The 18,478-nt window shown below is 40.2% G+C and overlaps 1 protein-coding gene across 1 annotated transcript; it reads left to right on the top strand.

Moving 5' to 3' along the window:
• Window positions 1–900: 900 nt before the first annotated feature.
• Tlr8 (toll like receptor 8) lies at window positions 901–15,024 on the top strand. Its single transcript, XM_028883565.2, has 2 exons — window positions 901–1,024; window positions 11,548–15,024. The coding sequence occupies exon 2, from the start codon at window positions 11,554–11,556 to the stop codon at window positions 14,638–14,640; it is 3,087 nt and encodes a 1,028-aa protein (XP_028739398.1). The 5' UTR covers window positions 901–1,024; window positions 11,548–11,553; the 3' UTR covers window positions 14,641–15,024.
• Window positions 15,025–18,478: the final 3,454 nt, after the last annotated feature.

Genomic DNA, 18,478 nt, shown 5'->3' on the forward strand with positions numbered 1-18,478 from the left:
CTATTTTGTTTACAAAATTCAAAACCAAATAGCAGTTGAGGGCAGTTTTGTACTATCTACTTAGTGATGAAAAAAATAAAATTACTTTTTGAGCACGATAATATTTTTATAATTAGAGATCAAAGCTGGTAGTATTAATCAGCATGTCAAATTGTCAAATGTTCCTGTGTAAAATTTCATTTTGAATTCTGGGCCAGATTTGGTTCCAAGGTTCTTGATTGTGGACTTGTGGACACCTTTCCAGGGGGAACTTGATGTGGTCCTGGCCCTGGAAGCTTTAAGACTAAATTTATCCAACCAAATCCAAGAAGGAAAAATCCCCAGCTTTTAGAATGCTCATTGTCTACTCACTCATTCTTTCACGCAATGAACATTCATTTTACTCTTTGAATGAACATTTATTGAGCTTACATTGCATGCCAGGTGCTACATGAAGTAGAAGGACCCCAGCCATGGGTCAGTGAGCAACCCCCTAGCCACCTATACAGTGTGGCAGCCTTGATAAAATGTGTGCAACAAAGCAGAAGCATTTGTGACTTAAACAACTAAACATGAGTTTCAGAAATTCCAAATTCAATACAAATTCATGGCAAAAGTGTTTTTAAAGGAATACACGACATCTTTTTTCACTAAAATGATATTTTCTCCGTGTTTCATCACCTGTTTCCCCCAATCCAGCTCCCCAACACCCTAAGATATTCATAGACATAAATACATATCAACTCACAAAAGTATGCTGTGTGGGTTATATGAAAATAATTTTATAAATGACTTTTCCTCTGATTTAAGTTGCGAAATTTTGAAGTACGGCCAATAAGTGATTTGGCAACAGTTAGGAAATCACAAGTTCCTGTCTTCCCATATAAACTTCTGCAAATCCTAGGTTCCGCTGATGCTAAAGAGACCAAATTTCAGAAGTTAGCCAATGTCTTCTCTCTGCACACCTACTGTATACAAGGAACCACACTTGCTGCTGCTGCAAGCTATTGAAAGAGAACCGTGAAGGGACAGCAACTGGAAAGAGGTAAGTGGGGCCTGATTGTGTCTCAAAGATCTCCTGCAAAACATGGTTTCCTACCCAGAAATCTGGGTTGGTGACTACTGATGTGAACAAAGAAAGTACTAACTGAGCAAAGCAGTGGCAGAAGTCAATGGAATCCAGCAGCACACATTGCATGCCGGGGAGGATTACCTGTCTGATGAGCATGTGTGGATGTTCATATAAACTAATTAGAGAGTAAACTTTGAAAGTCCAATGCAGTGAAAATCATATCATTTTAAACAGGAAAGCAAGACCCTTCCAAGATAGAATTTGAGCTGGTCTATTATTTTCTGGCCCCGCTAAAGAGCGTATTTTCTTCTGGAATGACAGGGTTGGAGATGATGGGGGAGACAAACGTTTTTAATCTTCCTTTGGCTGTGGAACATGGTAAGCTCCCTCCCTTTACAGCAGTGGTTCTCAACCTTCCTAAGACTGTGACCCCTTAATACAGTTCCTCATGTTGTGACTCCCCCGATCATAAAATTATTTTCATTGATGCTTCATAACTGTAATTTTGGTACTATTATGAATCGTAACGTAAAAATCTGTGTTTTCCAATGGTCTTAGGTGACCCAAAAAGGGTTGCAGCCCGTAGGTTGAGAACCACTGCTTTACAGACACAGATCAATCTCTGCAGCCCAGTGATGGCTGAGCTGAACTCCTAAAGGCTTGAATTTCAGTAGCAACAGCTACTTTTCCTGTTTGGAGCTTTAAAACACACATCTCACTGCCTCTGCCCCTCTTGCTCTACATTGTCTAGATACAGTAAGTGGTCTGCTTTCATCAGTGTCAAAAAGTATCAGATTGAAAAGCAAACAAACTACAAGTCTTTCTGAATGATGTATTTTATATAAGATTCAGCGGAGTTTGAAGAGCACTTGGAAAGTCTGACTTGAAAAGAATCTCACCCAAAATTGACCATATGTATTTTCCCCAGCCATTAGTGCTTATTAAAGTCATTGGTGTGCTTTTTGACAATAATTTAACGTTTATTTAACTTATTGGAAGTTAATTTTGATGCTCACTTAAGGTCTATTATGGATCTTGGATATCAACTTATTTTGCACTAAATGTTATAAATGACTTCAGTGGGCTATATGAGATTGGTCCAAATAGACCAATAGCACATGTGACATTGCAATTGAACTTGTGCAGTTTCCAGTTGGTAAATTGCTATGATGGTCAACATAGCTGTGACATTAGAAAGTAGAATATAGACTAGTAACAGAATCAAAGTAAGCTTGTACAACTACCCACCTCAGTCCCATTGGTGACAGGTAGAAGTCAAGAACCTCTTGGTACAAATTAGAACCATGGAGAGAATCTTAAGGGGATAAAAGGGTTATGTCTATCTAGGCACTGGTAGCTTTTGAAGCCCCCTTGTATCTCCAATGTGAAGCCACAGTTAAAAACCATTTTCTCAGTGACAAATGAAGGATTTGGTCTCTTTATTAATGAACATAGTATTTTCTTGGGTATGGGAGAGAAGATTCTGGAAAACCCTGAAGCTTGTTTACTAGCCACCATGGCTTGATTTCACAGAGCAAAGTCGAAGTTCCAGATCTACTTCTCTGACAAGGTGAGGTCATGGATAAATATGATGGCAGTTGATTGCCCAGATACAACCCAAGATACTAGTATTATGTCTGGAGTTCAGCCTGAGCATGATGACCCAAAGTTTTACAAGACTACTTTCTCTCACTGTTCTATATTCTACTTTCTTATGACACAGTTATGTTGTCCATCATAGAGTTCATCCTCCTTCAATCACTGCTTCTTATCTTTCCATGTGATAATCCTAAAACCAGCAGAATTTGATGGGAGAGAAGACAGGCTTGTGGGAAGCTCAGACTGAGAGAGAATGTCATGGCAGAGGTCATTAACCATAATTAGTTAAGTAATAACTAGGTACATCGTTATGACAGCCACTGGGTCTATCCTGGACATCACCATTCTGAAGTAATGCCTTTCTAAGTTTAACTGGGATGTTTAATAGAGCTGAAAGGTTTGATATTTTTACGTGTGTGTGTGTGTGTGTGTGTGTGTGTGTGTGTGTGTGTGTGTGTGTTTGTGTGTGTGTGTGTGTGTGTGTGTGTGTGTGTGTGTGTGCACCTGTGTGTTCAGAAGGGCATGCATATGTGTCATCCCTTAGACTGTTCACTTTAATGTTTAATGTTTCAAAAAGGGTTCCTTGCTTGGCTGGAACTTGCCAAATAGGCTATGTTGGGTGATCACTGAGCCCCATTAATACAACTATCTCTGCCTTTCCAGCAACTGTACCTAGGTTTTCTTTTCTATTCTTTTTCTTCCTTCCTCCCCCACCCCACCCCTTTCTAAGGTGGTTCTGGAGGTCAAAATCAGTTCCTTGTGCTTTCAAAGCAAGCATTTTATCAACAGAGCTATATCCCCAGCCAGATTTTTACTATTTTTTTAAAGATTTTTTTTTTTGAGATGGGATTTTTCTGTGTAGCCTTGGCTGAGATTTTACTATTTTTAAACTATGGATGCAAACATATGATTATTCAGAAATATAAACAAAGTGTTTATTTTAACACGAAGCCTGTGGTTCTGGGTGGGCATTAGCAAATCCAAGTTATGCATTCTTTTCAGGTGATTTGAGAGCTGCTCATTGATAACTCTATCTAAACTCAGTAGCTTTGGTGTCATCCTATTGAAATTCAGAGGATCAGGAATGTCAGGGATGCTCTCTGTGGTGGCCTAATCAGCACAGAAAGGCAAAGAAGAGTATCTGCCCCCAGTGTTTGTATCATGTAAATTTGAAATATATGATGGTTTATTATTTTTGAGAGTTGTTTATTTGTTAGTTGTTTGACTGTTTTGCTTGCATGTGTGTATTGTACCATGTGTGTGCCTGGTGCCCATAGTTGTCAAAAATGGTGTCAGATTGCCCGGAGCTGGAGTTTTAGATGGTTGTGACTCAACAAATATGTGCTGGGAACAGAACCCAGGTCTTCTGCAAAGACAATGAGCCTCTTAACTACTGAGCCATCTCTCCAGCCCCCAGCTATGATGATTTTGCTCATCACTGTAACCAGACAATTGTCAATTTGCTCCTTAGGTTCCAGCCCTAGCTCAGTAAGTCATCTGAGCATATTTATGCTCTGTTTCAGTTTGGTTACCTACTATGGAAGCAACCTTGAATAAATTAACCTCTCAAAGTATTAGGTTCCAAGTCTGGGCAACAGAAGCTTATGATACCACCTACCTTGCTGATTTTTATGAGGATGAAATAAACAGATGCATGCACTGTACTTGCCTTATGGCAAACCCCTCCACAATCCAAAAGGCATATTTTTTGCATATCCTTAAATATGTTGAGTCAGGAGCCATCTCTTCAGCATCAAGTACATTTGATTGGCATTATGTTTTCTCCAAAGCAGTATATGAATCCATAAGATTTAGGGTAGACAAAATGAAGAATCAACTAAGAATATAAATCATATTTATATATCTATTTATTTTTAATATTTATATTTTATTTTGTGTATATAAGTGGTTGCCTGCATGTATGGAAGCGTACCACATGCATGGCTGGTGCCCTTGGAGACAGTGTAAGATTCCCTGGAACTGGAGTTACAGGTTGCTCTGAATCAGGATCCTTTGCAAGAGCGGTAGGTGCTCTTAAGCACTGAGCCATCTCTTAAGCCCCGTGTACATCTATGCCTTAATTAGTAAACTGGCATAACAAATCAGTGATCAATATTATCAAATAAAAACTAATCTGAAGCCATTGAAAGTAAGGCAGAGCTTCAGGCTAGCAAATTTTCAGCTCTGCTTGAACCCATCCACATGGTGCCAGAATAGCTAAGTGATTCAATTTGTATATAATGACCAATAGGATTTTTGGACCCTTTGGAGTTACCAAGCCTAAGCAGGACCATTTCCAGAAAGGGGTACAGCTGGTCTAAGGTAAATTACGCCGTGTTAAAGGAAAATCAAACTTATTTTTCTTGTATTGCTAGAGGGAAGAATTCAGGACCTCTGGCATGCTAGGTGAACACTCAACTGACTCAACTGCTAAGCTACATTACCATATTCTTTTTGTGTTTTGTTTGTTGGTTTGGTTTGGTTTTTACTTTTTATTTTTTAGGACAGGATCTCACCAGGTAACTCGGGTTGGTCTTGGCCTCACGATTCCCTTGCCTATGAGTTAAACTTGTCTTGAAGAAAACATTGAAGAGGGAGAAGGAAGGGGTTATCTATGTAAAATGACTGCTTGAATGCTAAGAGGCTAGCAAAAAGGGTGTAACACTACACCCTGCCGCCCACCTGCACTGTGGATTGTGTGGGGTTCATTTCTGCCTCACCTAGAGGTGCTATGGTTCTAGTATTCATGCACCTAGAGCTTTCCTGTGTGAAGGCCACTGGACCAACAGGTACAGGGTGGCTCCCAGCCCAACCCTAATCAGCTAGGGGGCACTTTTTGAACTGTTCTTTTCATACACCAGTGTTTCCAAAGGTGTCCATCAGGGTACAGTAGGAAAAGAAAGATTTGTGTGAGGTGACAAAGATACAGCTCCTTGGGTTGATTGATGCCTTCAAGAGAACCGAAGGCTGTGTACCATGGATGCAATCAGTGTGCAGATGATGCACAGAAAAAAGAAAGCAATGAAACTACTTCCAGAGTGGTGGCAGCTGTTTTTCGGTAGACAGAAGGAAGTTAAGCAGTTTTCTTTCTTTCTGTTGTTACTTTTTTGGTTGCTGTTTATGATTCATGGATGTTCTTGAAATAAATGAGTTTCGGTTTTCTCTGGTTGACCAAGGTAACACCCAATAAATCCTTTGAGCCTTGCAGCTCGTTCCCCCTCTGCAGGGATTTTAGGCTGTCAGCTCAAGAGCATGACTGTGCAGAGCTTTTTGGATCAAATATCCTGGTAGCGGGGTCCACTGAACCACTGTTTGTTTGTTTTTTTAACCCATTATCACTTCAATGTATAACAAAGTGTCACAAATGTGAGTGCTCAAACAGCAGAAATATATGCTTTCACTGTTTTTACCACAAGTCCAAAATCCACGAGATATAGGCAGACTGGAATCCTTTGTGGGGGCTCTGAAGAGAACTCTAAGAAAGGACGGGGCACCAGGAAGCTCAGTATTCAAGATAAATAATCTCGTTTTGCTTTCATTAAAAACAAACCAGGGACTGGAGAAACTGCTCAGCAGTTAAAAGCATGCATTGCTCTTATAGAGGATCGAGAGTTCAGTTCCCAGCACCCAAGTAGGGGGGCTCACAACCACCTGTAACACCAGTTCTAAAATATCTGATATCGTATTCTGGCCCCCAGGGGCACCTGTACTCACATGCACATCCCCAACACACACACACACACACACGCACACGCACACGCACACGCACACGCACGCACGCACGCACGCACGCACGCACGCACACACGCAAAGTATACACAATTTAAAATAAAAATAAATCGTTCATAAAAAGAAAGAAATTACAAATCAGGCCAGGTGTGATGACATGCAAGTGTAATCCTGGCATTCAGGGAGCTAAGGAGGATCATGAGTTCAAGACCAGTCTGGGCTACAGACTGAGATCCTGTCTCAAAACAAAAAGAAAATAAAAAACTCAGCAAGCCTCAGCCCTCAACCCATACCTGTTTATGTGTAGAATGTTCTGTTGGAACTGGAGTCAAGGTGAGGGGAGCAAATGAGGCCTTGCCCTTTTTAAAGATGCTTTTTGGTCCATCATGGATTTTCATTGACCACGTTTTGTTTTCAAGGTCCCCTATTATTTTGGGGTTATGACATGTGTCTCCCTAGCGTCACCTTGATCCAGACCCTACTTCCCCAAAGTGAGTCCATGAAGCTTCCTGCCCAGGCAGCTGAAGTGGATGTTCATCAGTGAGACAGATGCCAGAGTTCCCAGAGCTGAGCATGGAATGAGTATGGTGTCCTGTGCTCCACCAGCAGAGCATTCTTTAACCCTCTATCCCTTCCTGTTCTCTCTCCAGTAGCTCATACTGGCCTTGACTTCTGTCTAAGGCTCCTGGATTTCACCATTCCAGACTGTAAGTCTTGGTAAGGGGTGGAATGAGGATAATCTAACATAAAATATATAACATAATACATACATAACATTATATATATATATATATTATATGGGGGTGTTATACCTGCTTGTATGTCTGTCCATCACTTCCATTCAGTGTCTATAAAAGCCAGAGGAGGGTGTTGGATCCCCTGCAATTGGACTTAGAAACAGTTATAAGCTGCCATGTGGGTGCTGGGTATTTAACCCAGGTCCTCCAGAAGAGCAGCCAGTGCTCTTAACCACTGGACCCTCTCTCCACTCCCCAGTCTAACTTCTTATTCAGACTTTTAACCAATCCACTGGTCTGCCTCCTCTGAGATAGCTTTGCTTCCCAACTCCCAAACCTTCCCAGGATTCTATGATGCAAACTATTCATGGAATTCCCCCATCTCTGTATGTGTCTGTCTCTGTCTGTCTGCTTCTATATATTTTATTTTCATTATTGCATTTCTGTGTTTTATTTGAAAAGTTGTTGCTTCTCTATTTTATTCTCATAGGTATCATTTTATATGTGTTTTACTATGGTGAACATGAATTTGTGGTAGAGCACTTGCCCCAGCATGTGTAAGGTCCTAAATTCCATCTCTAACATATCAAAGAGGGAAGGAGAGTGAAGGGTGAAGAGGAAAGAAGAAAGGATTAAGGAAGAGAAGAGAAGAAGGAGGAAGAAGAGGAGAGAGAAGAGAACTGAAGGAGGGAAAGAGGTGAGGGGAATAAGGAGAGAAAGAAGGAGAAAGAAGATAGATTTTGGTTCATGTTCTACTAGGCTGTGTCCATAAGAGGGCTCTACATATTAAGTATGTATCAAGCACAAATAGTCAGATGAAATGGATCAAAGAGTCTAGGAAGAAAGGGAGGATGGAAGGAGGAGAGAAAGAAGACAGGAGAGGAGAGAGAGGAAAGGAGGAAAAGGAAAAAGAAGTCTACCTTACTTCATCTGGTGGTTCAGCTTCCATTTGCTACCCTTACAGTAACACTTTACTGAAGAAATGCAGCCTTTGATAGGTTATTTTGGTGTCTACACTCTCTGCCCCTCTAAAATCCAGACGGATATGGTATGCTCTGCCAGGGAGTGTTTGATGATGTTTCCTGGACTTCAGCTGAATACCTTGCAATCAGCAATTGTGGTATTTTGAATGAGAATAGCCCCAAAAGCCTTATAAATTTGAATGTTTGATTCCCAGTTGGTACACTATTTAGGAAGGATTAAGAGGTGTGGCCTTCTTGAAAGTGGTGTATCTCTAGGGGTGGACTTTGAAGTTTCAAAAGCCCGCACCAGGTCCAATCTCCCCCTATTTCTGCCTACAACTTTGTGTCAGATGTAAGCTCTCAGCTACAGTACTGCCCCAGAATGATGCCTGCCTGCCTGCTGCCATGCTCCTCACTGTGGTAATCATGGACCAACCTTCTGAAACTGTAAGCAAGCCTCCTACTAGATGCCTTTTGTTATATAAGCTGCCTTGGTCACGGTTTCTCTTCACAGTAAGAGACAGTAACTAGGACAACAATGAACAGAAACTCTGTGAGGGCCTGTGTGGAGTGTCGAGGCATCAACTGGTCAATCAGCCATTTCTCCTCAACTTTCTTGCTGCTCACTGCTCACCATTCGATGTGCTTTTCAAATTTCAGCTATTTGGAATGTGTCCACTCATGTTTTGTCTCGGTGTCTTTTGAGAACCTAGTGTTAGAAACTTCCAGCTATTCACTCAGTTCTTTTTTTTCCCATGACCCATGACTCATACCCAGTTACTTTAGACTGTGTGAGAGACTGGTTTCATCCTGAAAGAACTTTGAGCAACCCTCCATAGACTCCTCTATTGGTGGCAAATGGTTCCTAGTGCTTTTCATGCTCAATTGCTCTGCTTTGTATGAAATAGATAATTGTGTTTGAAACTAGGTATAGAAATCTTAATTTGAAGAAAGTGGGGCCACAGTAGATGGAGCCTGTTCTCTTGATTCACCAAGAATGTCTTACCTATTGATAGCTTTATTAGTTTGCAAAGGAAAATGTCTGGGATACGATTTTATCATGACACATGTTTCCCATAGTCCTCTTTAAAAATCAATGTTTTTTTTTTTTTATTTTGTAGTTACAAGTTGTAATAGGAACCTTACCAAAACTCTCTCAGTGAGATGATCAAGGTATGCATCAACTGGGAAAGTCATGTTGATAGCATGTAGTCTTGGTCTTATTAGAATGACACACTATATTTCAATGATGCCGTTCTTCCAAAACCTATAGCCTCAGTCTAATCATAACAAAAATGTCATGTAAGTACAACTGAAGGACCTTCTACATAACCCTCTGCCTTCTCATCTTTACTATCTTCTATCTAATCTTCTACCTAACTTTCTAACTTTCAGTATAGACATCAGATAGGCAGCTATTTTTTTCCAGTGTTGAGTTTGAAAACAATTCCTGAAATGAAATATACATCCAATAAATATTGCTGAATGAATGAATGAATATAAAAATTGTTATATATTTTCCATTTCTATACAGTTTTCTGTGATAGGACTACAACCAGACCTCTATCCATAGACATTTAGATTGTTTTCAATCTTTTGCTATTGATAAAGTTTTGCTTAGAACATCTTTCTGTGTAGACATTGGCATGTGTATCTATGTCTTCAGGATCTACTTCTAGAATTGAAATTGCTGCTTCCAGGTATATACTTCTAGTTTTTGAAAGGTGTTAAAAACTGCTGTCCACTTTAGAGGTAGCATTAACTTCTATTTCTACCAGCAAAATATGAGAGTTCCTGTTTCACAAACAGGTCCATCTGTACAACAGATTTGGTTTAAAACTGAGATCAGTGTAATTTATTGAGTGAGATGTGTTTTTCTGTGCTTAAGAAGTATTCAAAAGGGTGGGAGAGATCGCTTGGTGGTTCACAGAACTCTTCCAGAGCACCCAGGTTCAGTTCCCAGCACCTACATGGTAGCTCACCACTGTCAGTAGCAGGGGGCCCAATACCCTCTTCTGGCCTCTAAGGATACCAGGCACACATGGTACACAGACATACAACCAGACAAAATGTCTATATACATAAACACCTACTCACATTTTTAGTTTTTAATATAAATGGACAGATGAAACAGATCAGAGAGTCTGAAAATGGATCCAAATATGCAAAAGAGTTATACGTGGAACATTGAGCATAGCAAAGAAGGGGTCGGGTGATTCAGCAGGTGATTCTGAGACAACTGGCACTCCATTTAGAGAAGAATAAGTTGTCAAGTGGTGGTAGCTCACGCCTTTAATCCTGGCACTTGGGAGGCAGAGGCTGGTGGATCTCTGAGTTCAAGGCCAACCTGGTCTACAGAGCAAATTCCAAGACAGCAAGGGCTACACAGAGAAGCCTTATCTCAAAATAAAACAAAACAAAACAGAAAAAAATAAGACTTTACCTCTCACAATTAATGCCAAAAGAGTTTTAGTGGGGTAAGTTATTTTAATGTGAGAAAATGAAGTCATAAATTTAACAGGGAAAAATGTTAGGGAAATTGCTGTTTCTAGCAATTGTTGTTTCTAGCAATGTAAAAAACTATGAAAAATGATATGTGTCATCACCACAGATGAACAAAAACAGGAGGAGAAATAACTACAAGATCTATGGAAAGCAGGTGATGACTTCGACTTAAGTGTCCTGGATGGTACTGTTATAGATGCTGGACTTGAGTTCTTCTTGGGGACTGGACAAAGTTTTATCAAGAGTTATGTCAAATAGGGCTGGAGAAACAACTCAGTGGATAAAGCACTTACTGTGCAGTATGAGGACCCTAGTTCTGAGCCCCCAGAAGCCACATATAAGCTGAGCAAGTGTAGTGGCCTACCTGTAATCACAGCTCTCAGGAGACAGACACACTGGATCTCTGAGGCAAGCTGCCTAGCTAGACTAGCCAAATTAGTAAGCTTTGTGTTTCCTGAGAGATCTCACTTCAGTAAGTAAAGTGGGCAGTGATAGAGGAAGAAAATTTGTGTCAATATCTGGCTTCCACATGCATGCATGCACACTAATACACACATGTCCACATACATGCACCCACACGCATGCATACACACTTCATATGCAAAAAAATTAAACCACTAGTTTGCTGCTAAAAAATATATGCCATGCCATGCTATAGACTTTGTATTACCCACAACCATGCTTCATCTCAGACCCGATGTGGTGGGGGCATCTTGATTAATGCTTCTTCAAAATTTTCTTGTCATCATATCTCAAAGAGTTTCATCTTTAACTTTTTTAGCCCCCCTGGAAGGTAAAACATACAAATATTCTGAAACTCATTTGATATAATGTATTAAACTATCAGTAGCACTTCACACCTCAAAGCTCATGTGCGTATGATGGAGCAGTGCTAATTTCACCAAGAAATGCCTAGCAACTGTTGCCACGCTAATACTGTACTTCCACTTTTGGTTTTCCTTAGGAGAACATGTCCCTTCAGCCATGGATTCTGACCTACTTTTGCCTGCTCACCTCTGGAACCAGTGGGTCCTTTTTCAAAGCAAATTATTCCAGAAGCTATCCCTGTGATGAGAAAAGACATAAGGCCCTTGTGATTGCAGAATGCAATGAACGTCGACTACAAGAAGTTCCCCAAACTATAGGCAAATACGTGACAGAAATAGACTTGTCCGACAATTTCATCACGCACATAACAAGCAAGTCCTTTCAAGAGCTGCAGAACCTCACTAAAATAAATCTGAACCGCAATGCCAATCAACAGCACCCAAATGAAAATAAAAATGGTATGAATATTACAGATGGGGCATTCCTTAACCTAAGTAATCTAAAGGAGTTACTGCTTGAAGACAACCAGTTAGACGCTATGCCTGCTGGCTTGCCTGAGTCTTTGACAGAACTTAGCCTGATTCAAAACAATATAATTATGGTAACTAAAAACAACACTCTGGGGCTTAGGAACTTGGAAAGACTCTATTTGGGTTGGAACTGCTATTTTTATTGTAATCAAAACTTTATTGTGGAAGATGGGGCATTTCAAAACCTTACACGCTTGAAAGAGCTCTCGTTATCTTTCAACAGTCTTGTCCATGTGCCTCCCAAACTACCAAGCTCCCTAACAAAACTTTTTCTGAGCAATGCCAAGATCATGAATATAACTGAGGAAGACTTCAAGGGACTGGAACAATTAATAGTACTAGATTTGAGTGGAAACTGTCCGATGTGTTTCAATGCCCCATTTAATTGTACACCTTGCAGGAAAAACTCGTCCCTCAACATACATCGTTTTGCTTTTCGAAGTCTCACCCAACTTCGCTATCTAAATCTCTCCAGCACTTCCCTCCAGTCTATTCCTTCCACCTGGTTCGACAATTTGACAAATCTGAAGGAACTCTACCTTGAATTCAACTATTTAGTGCAAGAAATTGCCTCAGGGGAATTCTTAACAAAACTACCCAGTTTACAAGTCCTTGATCTATCTTTCAACTTTCAACATGAAAAACATTTACAATCTATTACTATTTCCCCAAACTTCTCTATGCTTCATTCTCTCAAGAAATTGCACTTAAAGGGCTATGTGTTCCGAGAACTTAAACGGGAACATTTCAAGCCCCTCCAGAGTCTTCCAAACTTAACGACTATCAACTTGGGCATTAACTTTATTACAAAAATTGATTTTAAAGTTTTCCAAGATTTTCCCAATCTTAAAGTTATTTACTTGTCAGGAAACCGTATATCACCTCCAGTAGATTGTACAAACAGCGCCTCTTTGCCAAATCATATTCTTAAACCTCGCTCAATAGTCCCTGAGTTTGATCCACACTTGAATTTTTATCATAGCACCAAACCTTTAATGAAAAAACAGTGTACTAATTATGGCAAGGCCTTGGATTTAAGCTTGAACAATATTTTCTTTATTGGGAAAAATCAGTTTGAAGGTTTTCAGGACATTGCCTGCTTAAATCTGTCCTTCAATGCCAACAATCAAGTGTTGAATGGCACAGAATTCTCAGCCATGCCCCACATCAAATATTTGGATTTATCCAACAACAGATTAGACTTTGATGATAACAAGGCTTTCAGTGAGCTTCACAACCTAGAAGTGCTTGACCTGAGCCACAATGCACACTATTTCAGTATTGCAGGGGTAACACACCGTCTAGGATTTATCCAGAACTTAACAAACCTCACGGTGTTAAACCTGAGCTACAATGGCATTTACACCCTCACAGAGGACAAAGAGCTGAAAAGCATGTCCCTGAAAGAATTGGTTTTTAGTGGAAACCGCCTTGACCTTTTGTGGAATGCAGACGATAACAGCTACTGGACCATTTTCAGAAATCTCCAGAATCTGACACACCTGGACTTATCTTACAATAACCTTCAACAAATCCCAAATGAAGCATTCCTCAGCTTGCCCCAGAGCCTCAAAGAGTTACGTATCAATGGTAACAAGCTACGTTTCTTTAACTGGACATCACTCCAGCATTTCCCTCAGCTCTATTTGCTGGACTTGCGGAGAAACAAGCTGTATTTTCTAAGCAATTGCCTATCTAAGTTTACACATTCCCTGCAGACACTGCTGCTGAGTCACAATAAGTTCTCTCACCTGCCCTCTGGCTTCCTCGCTGAAGCCAGTAGTCTGGTGCACCTGGATCTAAGTTTCAACATGATAAAGATGATCAATAAGTCCTCCCTGCAAACTAAGACTAAAACAAACTTGTCTGTTCTAGAACTAAGTGGGAACCATTTTGACTGCACATGTGACATAAGTGATTTTCGAATCTGGATAGATGAAAATGTGAATATCACAATTCCTAGACTGGTAGATGTTATTTGTTCCAGTCCTGGGGATCAAAAAGGGAAGAGTATCATGAGTCTAGAGCTCATGACTTGTCTTTCGGATACCACTGCAGCGATCCTGTTTTCCCTCACATTCCTTATCACCTCTGTGGTTATGTTGACTGCCTTGGTTCATCGTCTGTTTTACTGGGATGTTTGGTTTATCTATCACATGTGTTCAGCGAAGTTAAGAGGCTACAGGTCTTTGGCCACATCCCGAACTTTCTATGATGCTTACATTTCTTATGACACCAAAGATGTGTCTGTTACTGACTGGGTAATCAATGAGCTTCGCTACCACCTTGAAGAGAGTGAAGACAAAAATGTCCTCCTTTGCTTAGAGGAGAGGGATTGGGATCCGGGATTAGCCATTATCGATAACCTCATGCAGAGCATAAACCAGAGCAAGAAAACAATCTTTGTTTTAACCAAAAAATACGCCAAGAGCTGGAACTTTAAAACGGCTTTCTACTTGGCCTTGCAAAGGCTGATGGATGAGAACATGGATGTGATTATCTTCATTCTCCTAGAACCTGTGTTACAGTACTCGCAGTACCTGAGGCTGCGGCAGAGAATCTGTAAGAGCTCCATCCTCCAGTGGCCTGACAACCCCAAAGCAGAAAATTTGTTTTGGCAAAGTCTAAAAAACGTGGTCTTGACTGAAAATGATTCACGGTATAACAATTTGTACATTGATTCCATTAGGCAATACTAATGCTGGGAAGTCATGACTCCATACCATCATAAAAACACACAGCTTCTCTTTGCAATGAACTGTGGTAAGTGCAGGGACACATGGCTTCTGGAGGTGCTGAGAAAAAGTAAATATTATGTGCTCAGCCCTAAACAGGACACTTGTACCAGCCCCTCTAGAGCTCAGGTAACTTTGTGGAAGAAGGGGCGGAAAGAATGTATGATGGAGAAGGGCTGAAAATGCTATCTTCTGGGATTGACACAGCCTCTGTAATCATGATCTCATAGCAACTATGGTTGCCTACAGTGGGCCTACACAAAAGTACTGAGCATGAGGGCTGGAGAGATGGCTCAGAGGTTAAGAGCACTGACTGCTCTTCCAGAGGTCCTGAGTTCAATTCCCAGCAACCACATGGTGGCTCACAACCATCTGTAATGAGATCTGGTGCCCTCTTCTGGCCTGCAGTCACATATGCTGTATATATAATAAATAAATAAGTAAATCTTAAAAAAATTGATCTTATTTAAAAAAAGTACTGGAGAAAGGTCTTATAAAGGTTGGCAGCAGTGGGAGGGAGAGAGGAAATGGTGGGCATAAGAGTAACTGAAAATGCATCGGTCTCTCTTAGAGACTTCACTCTGAGATCCATTCCCAAGCTCACATCCATGCAATTATCCTCAAGATTGACTTTCTCCTATATGTTAGTCAAAGACTGCTCTCAGCTGCCTGCTATGTGGGTTTTTCTCCCAAGGCAGCTTGCTTCATCAAAGGCAAGAAGAGGGGACACAGAGGTCTATAACAAGAGTCACTCTTTTGGAAGCTAATCGGGCAAATGAGAGCCCACCACTGCAGCAGTATTCTATTTTAAAGTCAGTCATTAACTGTTTCCTTGTACTGAAATTCAGGGATAGCCTGCCATCTTTATCACAGATCATCAATACCAGAGGGTTAGATCACATGGGCAATCTTCTCAGGCAGCCTATTATAGCTACTTTTCAATCCCTAAAAATATTTGCTACTGTAACTTGACATTAAGATGGTAGTGAAATTGATGATATAGGCATGGATATGGGATTATATTACATTGTGATTGCATTGATCCTTTTTTACAATGACTTCTTAAAATATTTTTCAAGATTATAATATAATTACATCATTTCCTCCTTCTCTTCCCTCCCTCCAAATCCTCTCACATAACCCGCTTTGATTTACAGACACTGCCTACAATATTTACTTTTAAGGTTTGGTGTTACTTAAAAACTGAAAGGGATAGTTTTCAAATTCCTTTTATTCTTAACCATTTTTAAAGGCATCCATTTAAATGAAAAGCTTTTGAAGTATTTGTTAATTCCCATTGGAATCTTAAAATGAATGATTAATAATTCTTCATTTTAAATGACAAATGTGTGATAAATCTATAATAGGAAACCAGAATTGTAATATAAAAGTTGTCATCTGTATTGATTATTGTTGAGATTTCTTTTTTGAAAAATTTCAGGGAAAAATCAAAAGGGAAGCAGCTTTCACAATTAGACAATTATTATAGAGAAATTAATTCTATCTTATTTTAGTCTCAGAAGAAAAAATTCCAAGTGTCTATTGGTTTCTTTTACTAATTCTCCTGAACAGAACAAGTTTGACACTTCTCACTACATCTAAAAGCCTCTTGCTTCTTTTGGTCAGGCTATAGCATCCTCTGTCTTTTATTGGTGTGAAGCATCTCGTGAAATTTATATGAAAACAACTAGAGATTATGCAAATATAAGAACATAAGGCCTGAGAAGATAGCTCCCTTGGTAAAGTGCTTGCCACACGAGGACTCAGAGGAGTTCTCATAACACTAGTTAAAAAAAGAAAAAGAAAAAGAGAAGGCCAGGTGTGGTAGAATGTACTTAGAATCCCAGGGCAGGGGTTGGTGGTAGTGGAAAGATGGCTTGATGGCCAGCCAGCCTATCACAATCAGTGGAGCCCTAGGTCTCGGTGAGTGATCCTACCTCAAAATGCCAGTGTAGATGATACCCAAGAAAAACAACAACCAAGTTGTCTCCAAATAAACTCACATATATGAACATGTGCAACTACCCAGAAAGGGGGAGAATCCCTTTAAATGCAAAGAAGAAAACCCTTCAAAGCACCATCTTTCCTTAAACACAGTTTGTATTACCGTTGTTAAGTACAGCTTTCGTTACCTTGCAGGATGGGATATTTTAAAATATGCATTTCTAAGGACTTTATCAAAATAGTATGTTATAATATTATTTAATATGGACAAAACAGAAATTAGAACAAGTTGGCCAAAGACAATTTAATTTTGTCACATTGAACCTGTTTTGTGACCAGGATAAGTTTGTAGGAACAAGTGAGGCATGAGGACAAATATCTAACATACAAAATCATCCTACCAAACTGACACAAAAGAGCGACAGGAGCAGCTAGAGATTGTCTCTTGTCTTGGTTGCTTTGGGCTGCGGTCTCGTGGTACAGAGTACCACAGACTGACTGGCTTCCAGATAACTGAAATTGGATTCCATCGGCTGTACAGATTTCAAGTGTGAAATGAGGGCACCAGCGTGACTGGGTTCTAGTTAGTGTTCTCTTTTGTGTTGCTGACTGCGGATTCCCATGGTAAAAACACGTGAGTGAGCTCTCTGGGGGTGCTTTACACAATAGCCCTCATCTCATTCCCAAGGGCTTCACTACCTAGTTACTTTCCAAAGGCTTCACTTCCTAGTAACCATACTAGCAGGGTTAGGCTTTCAACAGAAGTTAAGTTAGCACAAGCAGTCAGTTCATAATATCCCTGTTGTCACAACATTAACTTCATGACTGATAAAAAGTTTTTTTTCTAGTCCCTAATAGTTTTGATTAAAAAAAATTAAGTAGACATTGTTTCAGTAGTGTTACTGTTATATTTGAATGGAAAATGCCCCCCACAGACCCATGTGTTTGAACAGTTGGTCCTCAGCTTGTGGTGCTATTTTAGGAAGTTGTGGAACCTTCTGTCCATGAGGCCCAGATAATAAGCATAGAATTGTGGAGGTAGGGGTTATGGCTTATAGTCTGACACAGTTCCAGCTTGGGTTCTCTGCTTCCTGAGTACTAATATGGGGCAACTAGCTGCCTCATGCTCCAGCTGAGATCCCTCCCACTGCCATGTCTTCCCCCACCAAGACAGACGGTTATTGCCTCAAACCATGGACCACGGTATATCCTTCTTCCCTTCAGTTACTTCTTGGTGGGCTTTTGTTCACAGAGACGAGAAACGTAAGCAATGCAGGAAGTCAGGAAGGCTCTCTATGAAGCATATGCTCTTTGGAAGAAGTCTGTTGACAGAACCCAGAGTTAAGGAAAGTGACAAGTGGTTTTATTTTCTCCTTATGAAATGTACTTAGGAAGTGAAGAGAGTGAACTCGTTTGCTTAATGAAGATGTTTCTGAGACTCATTGATTCCTTATTCAAGTTTCCGGTATGAGAAACTCAGACTTGACATTTCTTGATTAAAAGTTGTTTTGCTCTGATTTTATTACTAATTTAAAAGCATATATGTGCCAGGTGGTGGTGACGCACACCTTTAATCCCAGTATTCAGGAGGCAGAGCCAGGCGGATCTCTGTGAGTTCGAGGCCAGCCTGGGCTACCAAGTGAGTTCCAGGAAGAGGTGCAAAGCTACACAGAGAAACCCTGTCTCGAAAACAACAACAACAACAAAAAAGCATATATGCTAGTGCTTACAAATGGTTTTTTAATTTTCACATATCACACCAGGATACACAATGAATCATAAATCTTTACACGACCCATCTTTTGCTTCCCAAGAAATCTCTCTGTATTGTAACGAAGTGTATAAGTAAGGTTGTGGA

This window comes from Peromyscus leucopus, chromosome X (assembly GCF_004664715.2).
Source record: "Peromyscus leucopus breed LL Stock chromosome X, UCI_PerLeu_2.1, whole genome shotgun sequence".
Taxonomy (NCBI): domain Eukaryota; kingdom Metazoa; phylum Chordata; class Mammalia; order Rodentia; family Cricetidae; genus Peromyscus; species Peromyscus leucopus.